At 37.5% G+C, this 18,173-nt stretch overlaps 1 protein-coding gene across 17 annotated transcripts in view; it reads right to left on the bottom strand.

Moving 5' to 3' along the window:
• The window catches only part of NRCAM (neuronal cell adhesion molecule), a 324,369-nt gene that overhangs the window by 42,124 nt on the left and 264,072 nt on the right, over positions 1–18,173 (bottom strand). For 10 of the 17 annotated variants that reach the window (XM_053608901.1, XM_053608897.1, XM_053608896.1 and 7 more), the window contains 10 exons: positions 13,946–14,089; positions 11,177–11,288; positions 9,673–9,839; positions 9,431–9,578; positions 6,077–6,201; positions 5,601–5,630; positions 4,081–4,182; positions 1,526–1,723; positions 1,358–1,428; positions 165–390 (listed from right to left, as the gene is read on the bottom strand). In XM_053608901.1, coding sequence (XP_053464876.1) covers positions 165–390; positions 1,358–1,428; positions 1,526–1,723; positions 4,081–4,182; positions 5,601–5,630; positions 6,077–6,201; positions 9,431–9,578; positions 9,673–9,839; positions 11,177–11,288; positions 13,946–14,089 — 1,323 coding nt within the window. The remainder of the gene's footprint in view (positions 1–164; positions 391–1,357; positions 1,429–1,525; positions 1,724–4,080; positions 4,183–5,600; positions 5,631–6,076; positions 6,202–9,430; positions 9,579–9,672; positions 9,840–11,176; positions 11,289–13,945; positions 14,090–18,173) is intronic. The other 7 variants (XM_053608905.1, XM_053608904.1, XM_053608903.1 and 4 more) reach the window with 1 other exon arrangement.

Raw genomic sequence — 18,173 nt, forward strand, 5'->3', positions numbered from 1 at the left:
TCTTTCTTACATACTAGGACATTTCAATTCCAAGAAATTACATAAAAATAATTGCTGCCTCCCTCCCTTGCAGCCCAAACACCTCTGGAAATAAACCTGGCTTGTACCTTGGTAAGTCTGTTTTGCTGGGGAAAAGCAAAAAGGAAACAGCATCACACACTTACGGTCTTCTCCCGAATGTCCCATGACGACAGCTGGCTCAGGGGCAAACCCCACATCATTCAGGGCCTGCACTTTGATCAGGTATGGGACAAAGGTTGGTGTGCCTGAGACAATATATTTGGATACATTTGCCACAACCACAGACGTCCATTCATCATCACCATCTTTCTGACGCCAGCTGACTTTGTACTGAAGTCCTGGCCCATTAGATTCAAAACCATTTAAGGGCTACGAGAAAAGTCAAATAAAAGCTTATCAAGTGGATTGAATGCACAATGTTTTACAGGAACAACAAATACAATTCCAAGATCTAAAGAATGTGAGCATTGAAACATTAAAGCATAAGCTGTTAACCATGTTCTCCAGAGACCTTTTATCTATTTTTCATTTGTGATAAAATTCAAAGCTTGTTTGGGATCAATATTTCAAAGGTGGTAAATTATTATCTTGAAGAAGTAAACATCACATAAACCTTTCAAACTCTGGTTTCACTGCCAAGGGTGGGTAATTCTAAAGATATATCAGTTATATTGATTCCTTCATATATTCTTATTTGTGTGATAGTACATCATTGTTCATTTTCCTTGGAGACTTTCTTTGTCTTTGTTAAAAAAAATCTAGCCTGTCATTCTATACTGTTTTTACGTGTATGTATGTACACACACGCATATATATACACGCACACACATATACACATACACATGTATGATCTATCTAGGTTTTAAAATTATACAAGTAAATATATGTTCATTTTTCAAATCCAGAAAATACTCTTCCCCCCCTCCAAAGAAGTTGTCTACTGAGAATAGCTTGATAATGATAACTCTAGTTAGCATTTTTTTAAACACACATACTATACATGCTAGGCATTGTTCTGGGTTCTTTAAATACATGAATTCCTTTAATCCTATGAAGGTGATTCTATTATTACTCCCTTCATACAGATGCCTAACAGAGATGTGGGACAACTGGCTTAAGGTCACACAATAATGGCAGAGCTGGGATTTGCACCCATTCGTTTTGGTTCAAGTTTTTGACTACTACATGATATTGCCTCTTAAATGAAGATATATAATACATATGGTTGCTCCACAAAAATGAGTGAAATGGAATCTAAGGCAGGTATTATTTTAAAACAACTCTTGTTTCACTCTAAAAAAAATACCAAGGGAAGTTGAAGGCTTTTGTAACTTACCTTCCATGTAATCACCAAATTATCAGGCTCTGTTCCTAGTCCTTCCACAGCCGTGGGGTTTTTATCTGGCTCTAAAAGTAAAGCAGTCACACACGTGTAAGCTTTTGTCTTTTGCAAAAAGTGGAAAACTTTTCTATTTCATTTAATATCACAAAAGTCCTGCTTTACCTGCGGCTTTTGTCAAATACTGCTCAGATGCCTCGCTGGGCAAGCTGTGCCCCATGCTGTTTACGGCCATCACTCGGAAGGAATAGTTCACATACGGAGACAGCTTCAGCTGGGCTGTGGTCTGCGTTCCAGGAACTTCAGTGTGCGTGTGCCATACCCCTGCTCCATGCATTGCATCTTCATATTCAATGATGAATTCTGGCCACAACATGCAAACACACCAAATCCAAGAGAGAGAATTTAGTCAACCCCAGGGTCGGTTGCCAGTGGTAACTAATAGGGCCATCTAACAAGAGTAGTCAGACATGGATCGTTTTACTTTCAACCAAAGTTCCCTTAACATATTTTGATTTTGGACTTCTTATCCTCAATGCTTAGTACACTCAATAATGTTTGGTGTTCTTTCTCTAGTATTCTGAGTTTAGTTACTTAAAACTGTTCAGAATTGATCCATATATCCCTTGAAAAAGTTTAAATATATGAAAAGATGGTCAATTTTTTCTAATAGGAGAAATTAAATATAGTGAGATGTCCTATTTCACTCAACAGATGGGCAGTGATCAAAGGTTTAACATACTTTGTTGACTCGGACACAGGGAAGTGAGCATTCTCAGAAATGTCAATTGGTATGTTCTCTAGAGGACAATTTTTAAAACCTAACAATATTTAATGCACATAACCTTTGAGAAATTGTACCTCCGGTTATTAATCTTGAATAAATGTGCTCACACATGTCTTGAAGATATGAAAAAAGATTACACATTGAAGTGTTGTTTGCAATTCTAATAACTTAGATCCAAACAATGGAATACTCTGCAGCTGATAAAACTGAATGGGGCTGCTGAAATGACAGGATTTCTAAAATGCTTTGATAAGTGAAACCAAGCAGCATATACAAGAGTGTGTACTGGAAAAGTAGGATAAATTACTATGGCCTATATACATCCATATTCGCTTACAAGTTCATGTGTTATTTCTCAGAAGATACACACTGATAACATGTATGTGGCCAGAGAGGTTGGAAGTTGGCAGGGGGAGGAAGATACACCTCTCAGTGCATACCTCCTACATCTACTAAAATTTGGTGGTATATACTTTGACTCTTGTAAAAACATAGGTATTTAGATATTCACTGATTACCTACTATGTGCCAGGTACCACGGTATGAACTGTTAATACAAAATGAATTAGAAATATTATACGTCTTATAGTGGTCCAAAGCTAAGTCCTTGGAGTGCTTTCAATCTATATTCATTTGTGGGTGATCTCCAATCTCATAAATGGATGACCTTCCTACTCCTGTTAACACTCCTTTCATCAGGTTCTCTCTTGAAGATAGACCTGGGCCCTGTGTATGTGTGTGTGTGTGTGTGTGTGTGTTTGTATGCATACATGGATAATGTACATACACACACGTGTAATGACATTGTACACAGTAATATAATATAGATTACTAGTTTAATCTCACTTGTGCCCTCATCTAAAACATAAGCTCCAGAAGGGCAGAGATTTTTGACTGTTTCATTTGAGAACAATGCCTGACATGAAGTAGGCACTCAATAAATATCTGTTGAGTGAATGAGTGACTGAATGGATAAGTAGAAATGCTTGAACTCTAATGGCATCATTCCAACACAGGTAAAAAGAGCCTCCAAGCATCCTAACGCTGGCTAATGTACTGAACTTGTTGGAAGACAATGCGTGTTCTGACTGAGAACACTGATAACTCAGTACAGAAAGGAGCACCTCCTAACAACACAGGATAGAGAGGACGCTTCTGTTTAATTTATTGGATATATTCTGTTTTACCGGCAGGTACAAGAAATCAATACACCTGTCATTTCAGAATCATCTTAGGTAGTCATTAGAAAGGAATTTAATATGCCTTAAGTTTACACCTGAAGGTAATAATGTGTTTCAGGCTTGTGATCTGGTTATGTCTTCCTTTTAAATATCTTTTCAGCTTAACAATGAAACTTCTAAGCTCACCTATATTCTAATTTATTAAGCTTCTCCAGTATCCTTATGGCATGCTCCCTCATCTGATTTTACTCCCTCAGCTTATGTCACCAAGGTGAGGAGTTGATTCTGCTGAAGGCGCTTTGCAGCAGGGCTAGTGGGAAGAAAGAGACCTAAGTTGTAGGTTTATGGACCTGCTGGCTCTATCTGCTTCTGTGAAAGTCAGTTTACTCGCCATGTCTCAATTTCCTAGTATGTATACAAGGCCTTTCAGCACCTGCCCCCCACTACCCTTTCTCCTAGAAGTAATGGGCAAATTGAACTACTAACTTAAGATGTGTCTTCCTAACGTGATAGATATTTATGATGATTCTTAATGGATCTTAAACACAAACAACAGGGTTATCTACTTAGTTGACATTTTCAGCTTTTAATTAGTATCCTATACTAGAAGCCATAACCAGAAATAATTCCATTTCCGATGATGAGGGCCATAAATAAATATTTTTGTCCTATTATAATATTTTTGTATATTATACAGTGCTTTAAAAATGGCCATTAAGTTTATCAGTAATAAATCAGATAATCCCACATACTTGTAATAGGACTATTGTTGTCATCGCCTGGGGTCCATGATAGCTGAACACTTTTGTCAAGTTGATTTGTCAATTCTAAATCAAAAGGAGGATTTGGGACATCTGTAGAGCGAAGACACACACATCATGGTTAAGCATCTGCCCTTAAAAGGTTCTCTCTTATTAGAGATACCATTCACAGGTAGCTATCTTAAAGACACAACACACTTAATGGTCAATGAGCATGCAGCTGAAACAAAATGCAAACAACTGAGGTTGCTGGGAACACATGAGCACACCCCAAAATAGCCTGTTCATGAGTTCTGCTCTCTTTTTTTCAAAGGAAACTGAATCATCTGTAACCAAATCCAGTGAAGCAGACATGGATGGTTCATCAGCACTCTCAGTGTGAGTCTCCTTATAAACAAGAATGAGCACAAATGTGGACAATCATACCAAAGCTTAGTTTCTGATATATGGAAATAGAGAATAGCAAATACTGAAAAACCAGTGCAGGTGAATAAAACATACTGTTTAAAGAAGATTCAAATGTTCTTTCTGAAACATGCTGAATGATAAGATATGGGGGTGCCTAAACAATACTTATATTCTTGAAAGAATATAAATTGCTATGCAGGAAGCTCTCAGCAAGTGTGGCAGGGTTTACTCTCAGAGGACAATAGGATACAGACACCTGGAGAGACAAACGTGACCTAGAAGCACGTCTGCCTCTTCTGATGTTGCTTCTGCGATCCAGAGAATTAATGTTCTCCCCTGGGTCTTTATCTGACTTGAGTCCTGGGAGTAACTCAGGCTTTTGAATATATGATTTTTTTCCTCTTATCATTAATGAAGCAGTAAATGTCTACAAAGAACAGATCTTATACAAGGTAGCTGATGATTCTATGTGAAATCCAGCTGAGGATATACCATAAAATTAATTTTGTATTTGTGTCTTGATTAAAGATGGGGTTTTCTAAGCAAAAAGATTTCTGAAAATAATTTCTGATTATTTTCCCAACTCAGAAAAGCCTGCCCCTCCTTTTGGTATTTCTTTAATGATCTATTTTTCATCAAAACATAGCGAGTTAGGTTTATTCTGATATGAAAGTCAAATGTTCTAAACATTCAGTTTTGTCCCTGTATATGGAATCTCAAAGCAACTTTTGATGTGAAAAAAATTTGTGGAATAATATTAGAAAAAGCTTCCTAATTCTGTAACATGTGGGTGACTGCTTTTGAAAAAATACTATGCTATTTTTAAAAGAAATTGTTTCAAAAATGGACTTTTATCAAATGAAATCATTTTATAATAGCACCTGAAATATTTAGAAACAACTGGCAGTAAACTCAGTGAAACATTCTAGGGGTATAATGAAGAAATGATTTCTTGCAGTGAGTGAGTGACACACATAACAAGGGAAGGAGCCCTTTCCCATACAGAAACAAAATGATGTAATAGAGAAAAGAAAGTAAGGAATTTGTTTTTTGCAACTATGAAATTGACAGAAAATAGAGAAAGAAGATTTTTATTAGTTTACCGTGAACGGGAGCTGGAGTTGGAGTAGGAGCTAGAAAGGACATTAATATAAAGGATTTTAATCAAAATTAGTAATGGAAAGATATAAGATAGCACAAGAAGACAAGGATTGTACATGATTTGTGTTTATAAAATTAAGGCCTATGCTTAGCTATGAGACATGATATTAATAAGCATGCAGTAACAATTTAGGGGGAAAACCCTTCAATTTTAAAGAAAAATCGATTTTTAAAAATTGTTCCCAACTTTTTAACAAATAGTATCACTAATGCGTATATATTTACTATTTTCCCCCAGTGTTGCTACAGAGTATATCTATATTGAAATTATCACCTCAAAGGCATCTTTCAAAGAAGAAAACATGGGAATTAACTCACTTATGAGTATCAATAACCAAACTTTTAATAACTGCAATTTTTCTTTTTTTTCAGCCTAACACAGGAAAGCCGGTTGGGTTGCATTTGTTCTCATTCTTACCAACAACGCTTAGCACAGCACTGGCAGAAGCGTTATCCAGAGTGGTGTTGGCCACACATGTGTAGGTCCCACTGTCATCATCAGTGACATCTGCTATCACCAAATGATCTTTTTCGATAGTGAACCTGTCAGTGTAACACAGGCAGAGAAGCTGAAATGGATGTGCAACCACACCTATAAGTGCTTTATTGGCATGAAAGAAATGGTGAATTTGATAAAAGAGATAGAGGATGTTTTCAGAAAATTAGAGCAAAAATTATATACAATATGTATCATTTCAATAACAAAGTTGGAAAACAATTAGAATGAATTGGAATCTTGGATTAGAGAGATATGTCACCTGGTGCCATGGTTTTCAACCAGGCCTTTGGAGCTCCCCTAGAGACCCCAGGGGAGTTCAGAGGTTGGAGGGCTGCTCTAGTTATCCTTACTACCCCGTTTCCCCGAAAATAAGACATCCTCCGAAAATAAGACCTACTTACAGGAAAGATAAGACGTCCCCTGAAAATAAGAACTAGCGCATCTTTGGGAGCACACCTTAAAATAAGACACTGTCTTATGTTCGGGGAAACAGGGTAGGAGAAAACCATTCAGGTCCGTTTCTATCAAAGCATATATTGTAAATACTTCATTATTTACTACAGAAACATTTTGTCATTTTTCCCACATGCAAAAGCTCTCATAGGAGAAAGTATAATCAATGCAAAGAATAGGAACTGTTTTGTCATTAAACCAGGAAGATTTAGATAGCAATCTCTACTAGCAGCTGATTTCTCAAGGTTACTTGAGGGTATGAAAAATTTCTTAGTGAGTCAAAAATCAACATATGGAGGATTCACGTATGGTTTTAATGAAGCTGAATAAATTATAAACTGTCTTCTTAGGTAATTTTCAAGTTAAAGTCTTAGCTGACTTAACTTGATGGTCATTTCACATATTCGTATCTCATCTTTATTCACTCAGATAACACGCGTGCGCGCATACACACATGCACACGCACACCCCTGACCAGTTGAAGTAGAGAACTAGATGGAAACTCTGGGCACCCAGAGGAGAAGGCCACAAAGCTCTGTTGGGGCCATTAATAAGCAATAGGGCACCAAGCTTTAGGTCAGATCCCAGAGAATCACAGATACCATTTCCACCAGAATGCAACATTTCTTCTAATAGGGAAGGATATGTTTAGCTACTTTGACTGTTAAAATTCATGAATTCAACCCTGCGTTATTTATTATGTCAAATTCAGGGCCTCAGTTGGAAAACGGCATGACCTTTTATCCATTCCAAGCTAAAGGACTGCAACTCTTTAAAGCCCTTTTAAATGCTTTGTATGTTTTTGTTTTTCCTTCCCTTTCCACCAGCTTTAGGTAAAATCAAAAGAAAACTCCCTATGCAAATAAAAACCAGAACAAGACAAGGATCCTCACTAATCACTACTATTCAACTAGTACTGAAAGTCTTAGCTAGGATAATCTGGCAAAAGAAGAATATTAAGGATATTCAAATTGGGAAAGAGGAGGTCAAACTATATGATAATATGATCTAGTACTTAGAAAACCCCAAAGATTCTACCAAGAGTCTCCTGGAATTGAGAAATAAAGTCAGTAAATTCTCAGGATATAATACACTAATAAGAGTATTGTAAGTATTGCAAGCCAAGAGTCAAACCAAGGCTCCACACCATTCACAATAGCTAGAAAGAAAAGTAAATATCTGGGAATATGCTTAAGTAAGAAAGTGAGCAGAAAACAACATACACTGGGGAAATAAATGGTGCTGGGAAAATTGTTTAGACACATGTAGAAGAATGAAACAGGACCCCTACCTCTCACCATTCACAAAAATTAATTCAAGATGGATATAAGATCTAAGGCATGAAACCACAAGAATTCTAGAGGAAAATGTAGGAAAAACTGTTCTAGATATTGGCTTAGGCAAAGAATTTGACTAAGACCCCAATGGTAATCATGGCAACAACAAGAAAAAAATAAATGGGTTTTGATTGAACTAAGAAATTTCTGCACAGTTAATGAAACAATCAACAGAGCAAATAGACAACCTACAGAATGTGAGAAAATATTCACAAACTATATATCCATAAAGGAGTAAAAACCAGAATTTACAAATAACTCTAGCAAATCAGTAAGAAAAAACAGTGGGTGAAAGATATGAACAGGAGCTTCCCAAAAGAAGAAAGATAAAGGGCTAAAACAGACATGAGAAAATGTTCAACATCACTAATCATTAGGGAAATGCAAATTAAAACCACAATGAGATATCACCCTACCCCAGTCAGAATGGGTTACATTAAAAAGTCCCCACCCCAAAATGGATGCAGAAAGAAAGGAATGCTTTTATACTGTTGGTAGGACTGTAAATTAGTACAACCTCTATGGAAAACAACATGGAGATTCCTCAAAGAACCAAAAGTAGACTTACCATTTATCCAGCAATCACACTATTGGTATTTACCCAAAAGAAAAGATTTTTCACCAAAAAGACACCTGCACTCAAATGTTTATTATAGCACAATTCACAATTGCAAAGATGTGGAGTGCCTACCAATACATGAGTGAATTAATAAAATTTGGTATATGTATACCATGGAGTGCTACTCAGACATAAAAGAGATGAATTAATACCTCTGCAACAATCTGGATGGAACTGGAGACCATTCTGCTAAGTGAAATATGTAAAGAATGGTAAAACAAACACATGTAGTTACTATTAAATTAGAACTAACTGATGAGCACATTTGTTCACAGAGGGAAGTAAAACTCAGTGGAAATCAACCAGGGGGTAGGACAGAGGAGAAGAGGGGAAAAAAACCACACCTAATAGGTATCATGGCCATTATTTGGGTGATGGGCACACCTACAGCTGGGACTCAAGCAGTAGAAAAGCAATCCATGTAATCTAAAACATTTATTACCCCTTAAAATTTTGGAAAAAAAAAATTAGTGACTTTTAAAATACTGATAAGGATTTGAGTGCTGCCTGGTGATTAAAGAGATTACATTTCTGTCTGTTTGTAGAAGAGTAATGAAAACATCTATTGAGACTTCACTGTTTAAGGTACAAAACAATGGATGTTGTCCAAGGCCTGAAGGGCTTTTCCCATCCCAAATTACACAGGGAGACCAACACACAAAGGTAAACATTCTCAGTGTCCTATTTCAATCACTTGATACCTTTTTCAGGCCCAAATATTTTATAATAGGGAGAAAAATGCATAACTTTATTTTGGAGACAGCAGGCTTCAGAAACTAAAAACATCAGCATCAAATCATTATACAAAAGACCTTTAGTTCAAGATCAGCTTAAAGAGAAAGGAAATAAATCATCTTTAAATACCTGTCATCATCAGGCAGCTCACTGTTGTCCTTCAGCCATATGACGGTGAGGGTTAAAGTATGATCATGTTTCACTTTGCACTCAAAGGACACCGTGCTCCCTCTTTGCACAACTGCATATTCAGGCTGTTTAATGATCCTTGTTGGATCTGAAATTTAAAGTTATTGTTATCCGTTGGCAAAGCTAGAGAATTTGCTTAAAGTCACACAATACTTGACAAAAATTATTAACCTCTGCCTTACCTTTGATTTCTAAGTGAACTTCATTCTTTGCCATCCCTAATTTATTCCTTGCCACACATGTATAAGTTCCCGTACTGTCCTTTTGGGCCACAGGAATTTCTAACGTTCCATTTTCATGTAAAATATAAATATCTTCATGAAGAGCACTTCCTTTAGCTCCTTTAAACCTTCATAATAGAAATGATCAAAATGTGAATTCAAAACACATCATAATTGAAAGTTAGACATAAAATGCTACATTCAAGCTACCGTGGTCTATGTTAAATTGTCAGTCCAGGGACATTTGGAATTTGTACACTGCCTGCCTGTACATCAGGGAGGTAAATGCAAAGACAAGACCTAAAACTAGAGAATTCAACAATACCTGGTGTTGGTAGAATCAGGCTGGTTCTGTTTAAATTGCAATGTTTTACTATGAGAGATCTATAATTTAATAAATCTATTATTACCTATTTTATCTTTAGATAATTAATAAAACAGGCAGAATGAAGACTGATATTTTTGATCCCCTCAACTGTGATGTATTTGTAACTCTGTGGGCTACAGTTCTAAAGAAATTTTGATTTTAAGGGTACAAGGTTTACGCTTTTGAAAGTATGAGTAGGAAAATATTCAGGGGAGGAAAAAAAAAGCATGTATGTCAGATAGAAGTGAAGATGGAAGAAAAGGGAGAAGGCAAAGCCCACGGCTCATGTAAGTGTCAATCCGTCATCTTCACTACAAAATAACCTGCCCAAACATCCGTTTCCCTTCTCTGGGGTTAAAGTGGAGGCCTGGAGAGATTTTCCTTTGATCCTAACCCTGTTTTTATTCTCACCTCAGTAGCTGGAGCCTAGCATAGTATCCAGCGTCTGACAGGTGATCAATCATTGAATAGTCCAATTTTCTTTCACTTACTCTTTCTGAGCTATTGTCTACCCATCCTGTCCTTGTCTCTTTTTAGCTCAAGTGGGCATGCTGCGAGGAGTTAGAGAACTTATATCAAGAGTGGTATAGGAAAGGGGGTGGTCTCAAGGGAGACATATGTCTTCAAGGACACAGGAGAGCTTGGCTGGATCCAAGTCAGGTAGATCCAGTGGGACAGATACTCAAGAGAACACTGGTAATAACAGATTCTGCTTTTCAGCTTATAGGACCATCTCACACCCCACAATATTTTATTATCAAGGACTGTCCCCTAACCACTTTCTCCAGGGACTACTGACAAAGTCCTAGGGAATGTCCATGGCACTGTAAAATGCAACAGCCATAAATTTAAAAAAATCATTTACATGTATCTGCGTGGTTGATAGAGTGTGCTGCTAGGTAATACATGTGAGAGCATTTAGCACAGAGTAGGTGGTTAATAAGTGTTTGTGAATGAAATGAGTGAATTTCATAATAGTACAATGGATTATGCCTTGCCTCTCCCATGTTTATTTTTTGACTAAAATCCAACATGTTTAGAAATGTGAAAGCTTTAGCAAATGTTAAGTATTAAAAAACACATAGGGCCACTACTTACCACTCTATAGTTGGGAGAGGAGACCCAAAGAAGGCACAGTCTAGCAAAGCAGGCCTGTTTGCAATGACCTGGTAGAGTGTATTTGCAGGTGTGAGAATTCGTGGTGGCTCAGCTAAAAATATTTTACAAAGGTAAAGTAAATGTTAGAATACATTTTAGGTCCAAGTGTGTTTATTGATTTTTATTTTAAGGTCACTAAAGTGTATGGTAAAGCACAACTGACATGTCACTCCTCCCATAATTCCCATCAGGCCTGACACTACCAGTTATACAAGGTGGAAAAATGCCATTTTCCTTCCTCTACTGCCTGTCCTACATCTTGCTCAGGCTTTATCTTAACTCTTGAGTTATTTCTCTGTATCTTTTACAACACCGTGAGTGCACTTGTGAGCTAAAGAATGGACCTTTCTATCATTTTATCCCCACACAGTCTCTGGCACAAACATAATGGTCAAGTATATTTTTGTTGAATGACTGACCCATCATAACCTAGTGGGTGGGGATGCTGAGGAACACATAAGCTGCCAGAAAAGAGTAGAGTGATGAGTGTGAAGACTAAAAATGGAACCAGGGCAACAACAACAACAACAAAAATAATAGACAAATGAGATTGTATCAGAGTAAGAAAAAACTTGTACAGCCAAGGGAACAATCAACAGAGTGAAAAGACAACCTAGGGAATGGAAGAAAATATTTGCAAACCATATATTTGATAGGGGGTTAATATTAAAAATATATAAGAAACTCAAATGACTCAATAGTAAGAAAATGAATAACCTGATTTAAAATGGGCAAAACACTGGAATGGTCAACAGTCATATGAAAAAATGCTCAATATCACTAACCACTAGGGAAATGCAAATCAAAACTACAATGAGATATTTTCTCACACCTGTTAGAATGGCTCTTATCAAAGGGATGAAAGACAAGTATTGGCAGGTGGCACCTGTGGGTCAGTGAGTAGGGCGCTGGCCCCATATACCAAGGGTGGCAGGTTCAAACCTGGCCCTGGCTAAACTGCAACCAAAAATAGCCGGGCGTTGTGGTGGGCGCCTGTAGTCCCAGCTACTCAGGAGGCTGAGGCAAGAGAATGGTCTAAGCCCAAGAGCTGGAGGTTTCTGTAAACTGTGACGCCACAGCACTCTACCGAGTGTGAAAAAGTGAGACTCCATCTCTAAAAAAAAAAAAACCAAAAACAAAGACAAGTATTGGCAAGGCTGTGGGAAAAGGCAATGTTTGTACACTGTTAATGGGAATGTAAGTTAGTATAGCTGTTACAGAAAACAGTGTAAAGATTGTTTATACTGTTTATATTCAAACAATTAAAACTACCGTATGATCCTACAGTCCCACTAGTGTAGGTCTATATCCAAAGGAAATGAAGGCAGTGTGTCAAGATATCTGAACTCTCCTGTTCACCGTAGCATTATTTACAGTAGCCAAGATAGGAAATCAACCTAAGTGTACACCAGTGGCTGAACAGATCAAGAAAATCTGGTACATATGTACAATGGAACACCACTCAGCCTTACAAGAGGAGGAAATCCTGTCACTTGTGTCAACATATATCAACCTGGAAGACATTATGTTAAGTGAAACAAGCCAGATACAAATAAACAAATACTGTAAAATCTCACTTATATATGGAATCTAAAGAAGTTGAATGGATAAAGATAGAGAGTAAAAATGGAACCAGAAATCAAAACTTATTTTTTGTTTTAGACAGAGTCTTAGTATGTCACCCTCGGTAGAGTGCTGTGGTATCACAGCTCACAGTAACCTCAAATTACTGGGCTTAAGTGATTCTCTTGCCTTAGCCTTCCAAGTAGCTGGGATTATAGGCACCCACCATAATGCCCAGCTATTTTTGTTGTTGTTGTTGTTGCAGTTGTAGTTGTAGTTGTCATTATTGTTTAACAGGTCCAGGCTGGGCTCAAACCCACCAGCTTTGGTATATGTGGCTGGCGCCCTACTCACTGAACTACGAGCACTGAGCCAAATCAAAACTTCTATTTCAACACACACTAATATCTTAACTGCTTATTTCTTCATGGGATTAATGAACTTTATTTCAAGCATGCAGGAAAAATATAGAGTACTGGTATTGGTTGGCTTCCTGACATTATTAATTTTCTTTGAATCTCAGCAGAGCTGAAGTATAATTCCCTAGCACCATGCAAAAAATTCTCACATACATTTTTTAAAATGTGGTATTTTTGTAGTTTTGTCCACTATGAGAAATACAATGTTCACATAAATCAACCATTTGATAATATGTTTGAGTATGTCACAGTTTTTTAAACATATTTTTACAAATCAAATAAATGTACATCTGTGACTTGTATAAAGTTCAAGGATTAAGATTAATGGTTTATTTTTTAAAAATCAGAATCATGAAATTGTTAATTAATGTGTCAAGTTTCTAAGGATGGAAGAGTGGTGACATTTGGTTACTAACAGCAGACATATGCTATTTTCCTTTGAGGGGCTTGACACGTAATCTAATCCTCTGTGAATGGCACAACCTACTTGATTATTTCTACGAGGAAGAATTTGCCATTAAAAAACTGTGTTATGAAAGAACATTAAGACCAGACTGCAATATCCTTCAGGGCAAGTTCTGTGTCTTACTCATCTTCATATATACATGTAGCTCCAGGCACTGTGCATTGAGCATAGTAGATGTTCAATGTATTTTTGCTGAATGAATGGAAAATAACAGCAGTCGTTAATTTAACTTGCCATGTCTTTAATAAAGAGAGAGCTTACCCAACACATTGATGAATGCGTTTGCCAGTAAATATCCATATTCATTAGAGGCATTGCACTGATACACTGCGCTTGACCTTTCTTGAACATTTGAAAAAATAATGGTATCACCATCAATTTTTCTGCTGGGGTCATCAGGAGAAACTGGGTGTAAAAACATAAAATGTATATTTATTCATTTTTGCCTAAAAGCTGTACGTGTTATGTATATTATGCTCATACAGCTTGAGATCTACATTGCGGTCAGGAAGACATAAATACAGACCGATTCAGGTACATGCAGAAAGACGACCACAAGCCATGCAGAAACCATAAATGTTCCTCGTCAGAATTTATTTATCATATATTAGCATGGTATATGCTCAATATTCATTTAGTCTTAAGTACATTGATTCTGTAACACTGAATATTATTTTAAGAGATGTAGGAAAACAACCCTTACATTGTCTTGTTCACAAAGAGACTGTGGTTATTTATGAGAAGGCAAGTTAAGCATCACGAGGCGAGAGCAAAAGCTAGCCAAAAATACAGAAACACACTCGCTTATCCAAACCTAGCCCTTTCAAGTGCCAGGGCAATAGATAAATAAATATATAAGTACATAAACATATATAATATTATGTAAATAAATAAATTTATTTTCCTGCTTTGAAAATTCCCAAAGCTGGATTAAAAATAAATTATGTACAATTCCTCTTAAAGACAGTGTTTTCATCTAAATTTCTTATGGTCTTAAAAAAAAAATGTTAGGACAAGAACTGGCCTTCACTGAAGTGGAAAAGAACTGGCTAGGTAATATAATACATGAGGATTTAGACCAGCAGGCCCAACAATTTGGAACTCCTATGCTATTAGAGAAGAATTCCTTTTTGCGAATACTAAACCTTAGATTGTGATCTTACATTGCTTTAAAAATACACTGAAAGGGGGTTAGATCTTTGTCTCAGCATGCTGATCAAAATCAAAAGTGAATAGCTCCACTCTCTCTGAAACTGCTTTTGCAACTTGAACCAAGTAAGAAGACTCTACTGTCTTTATAAATGCCATTTCCTTTTCTTTAGTGATAGGAAAAGGATTTGCACCTAAGATATATTTATCACTACTTTTAGACACTTTTATTACTTAAAAATAAAAAATACTAGATTCATCTGTGCTTTATTAACCCATTTGAATAAATACACCCGACTGTAAGAACATCCTTGTTCTTATACTAGAACATCCTTGTTCTAGTATCCATACTCTTAGATACTTAGATACTAGAACATCCTTGTTCTAGTATACATACTCCAGGTATTGTGCTCACTATTCTGAAATAGTTTCTTACCATTGCTGTAACAAATTACCACTAATTTATGTCTTAAGACGATCCAAATTTACCATCATTCAGTTCTGTAGGGTAGGAGCCTGACATGAGTGTCACTAAGCTAAAATCAACGAATCAGCAGGGCTACATTCCCTTCTGAAGAGTCTAGAGGAGAATCCATTCCTTGGCCCATGGTTCCCGCCCTCTGTTTTCAAAGCCATCAGTGTTGCAGCTCTCCCATCATTCTTCCACAGTCAAATTTCTCTTTGACCACAGCCAGGAAAGGTACTCTACTTCTTGAACGCTTGTGTGATTAAACTGGGTGCAAACTAGTTAGTCTAGTCCTGTGTCTTAGGCCCTTAATTTTAATCACATGTGAAAAGCCCCTTTTGCCATGTAAGGTCACATATTCACAGGTTCCAGGCATTAGGATGTAGACCTCTTTGGAGGGCCATTATTCTGTCTGCCACATATTCTACCACATTTACAGCCTAAAAGTCTTTTAGAAATCTCAGACCAGAATACTCTAAAGATACACCATAAATTGAACTTCAGAATGAATGTCTAGCATCCAAGGATTATTAAAATTCTCACTTGTGAGCTACTCCTCACAGACTAATTAAGTCCTTCATTTGTGAACAGGCTTGACAGATGCTCTCTAAAAAGTAGTTGTTTAACACTCTGATCACAATCAATAGCTAATAATGAAATCATCTTAGATACTCCATTTTGTTCAACTTAGATGGAGTGTACTGAGATACTTTGAATAGGCTGCTTCTTTTTTTTTTGAGACAGAGTTTCACTTTGTCACCCTTGGTAGAGTGCTGTGGTGTCACAGCTCACAACAACCTCAAACACTTTGGCTTAAGCAATTCTCTTGCCTCAGCCTCCCAGTAGCTGGGACTACAAGCCCCACCACAATGCCCAGCTATTTTTTTGTTGTTGTTGCAGTTGTCATTGTTTAGCTGGCCCAGGCCAGGTTCAAACCTATCAGCCTGGGTGTATGTGGCTGGCACCGTAACCACTGTGCTGTGGGCGACAAGCCTGCATTGGCTTCTTTGCTCACATCTACTGTTTCCAAACTGCCAGGAGGAATACATTCTTCCAACCAGAAGAAACATACAAGTCATAATAATTAGTTCAATAGGATATGGATTCATTGATAAATGACAGAAAAGGACAGAAATATCCCACTGGCCTAGGAAGTAGCTATGGCAGGCAGCCCTGGACCCTGTAACTTAGGGTGCCTCGTCCCTTGTCTCAAATCCCAAGTCTTGCCTCACTGGGGCATTTCTGACTCGCACACTCTCAGCGATGCCCACCAGCTGCCTCAACAAAGCCTGCTGGACACAGAGCAGCATTTCTGTAGACTCTTTCACTGTCAATTATTCTTAGCACATTGGGTATTCAGGGCTGCTGGGACTCCTCTGGGGACTCTGGATGGCTACCATGTGCCCGCCTGACTGCACCTCTGTAGACGTGCCAGGCATCAGAGTGTTGTGCCTGAGCACAGTAGACCGTGATGAGGCACAGGTAGAGGTCTGGGCTGAATCTCCCCGGATGGGTGGCAGACTGTGGGGGACAGCTCCTCAAATTCCTTGAGTATATCATCCTTTTATAATAGGTTAAAGAGCTCTGGTTCTGGACATCTATTGCCCAATAATGTGCATATGCTTAACACTACTGACTTAAAAATGGTTAAGGTGGTTACCGGAATTTTTTTTTTTACCATAATAATTTAAAAACTTACACTACCATGAACATGGAAGACAAAGGTCAATGAAAATAAAGCCCTTAGGACAATTTTCCCTAAGTGGAGACTGATTACTCACAAACATGAACCACATCAAAAAGCTTTTCTGTGAGCCCCAGTTGCACTTTTCTTTGCTATCAATTCTTCAGGATGATAATTTTTACTTAAAAGGCATCGGATTGCCTCTGCCTTATTTACACCAAATGGAGCAGCCTTCAAATATTTATTTTTGGCAAGGTATTTAGGAACAAAATAAAACCTTTAGGTAAGAGTAATGAATAAGCAGATCTCTCTCCATGGGGTTTTGGGCTACATTTTCCTCAATTACTGACTTTTAAAAATGCAAACAAACCCAGGAACTGTCATGGTGACATATGGAGGCTCAGTTGGTAGCTGGACCCAGAACGAAATCGCTAAAGCAGAGATATTTGAAGCCTTTGGACTCTATGAGCTGGGTAGCAGTAATTCTCTAACATGCAAACCCAAATTATCCAAAGCAGTAATAATTAATTCTGGAAATAACCAACTTCATGTGCTGTAAACAAATAAGAGCATAAAGGTACCATATATAGCTTACAGCCCCAAAGGCAAGGTCTAGAACTGGGGTGATAGCCTAGAGAAAATATTTTGTTTTATCTTCTTGACATGGCTGGCTAAAAATATAAATGTTACTAACATTTAGATAGAGAGAATACTACTACTAATAATGCCAGCTTACCTCTTTAAAAATGCATGTACATCTATTGTATCATTTTATCTTAAAAGAATGTCGTGAAATAGGTTAATCAGAAAGCATTGTATGCACTTTGGAATATGAGAAACTACAAACAGGAGCACTTCATAGTCTGTCCAAATAAAACTGATGCTCAGGTTTTCTGAGTTAATCAACTTTATAGATGTTCCCTGGCATCGGAACATTTGGGCATAAGGTAGAAAGAGTTAAATGTTCCTCTTCATCTACTTACTGTATCCCCTAGAAGGAAATGCCAACCGAGCCCCTTCGTTTTGTAAAAAGAAAGGAGCCGAGGTGGCACCACAGTGATCTCCTGGACAAGCGGTCCTCTATTCTGCTGGCTGCTTATTTGGTGTCAGTGACTTCCAGTCCCTCTCTTCAATGTGAGCAAAATGTGTCTCTGTGGCCCATGCTTGTCTCCTCAGTTTCTGTCTCTCCT

This window comes from Nycticebus coucang, chromosome 11, assembly GCF_027406575.1.
Source record: "Nycticebus coucang isolate mNycCou1 chromosome 11, mNycCou1.pri, whole genome shotgun sequence".
Classification (NCBI taxonomy): Eukaryota; Metazoa; Chordata; class Mammalia; order Primates; family Lorisidae; genus Nycticebus; species Nycticebus coucang.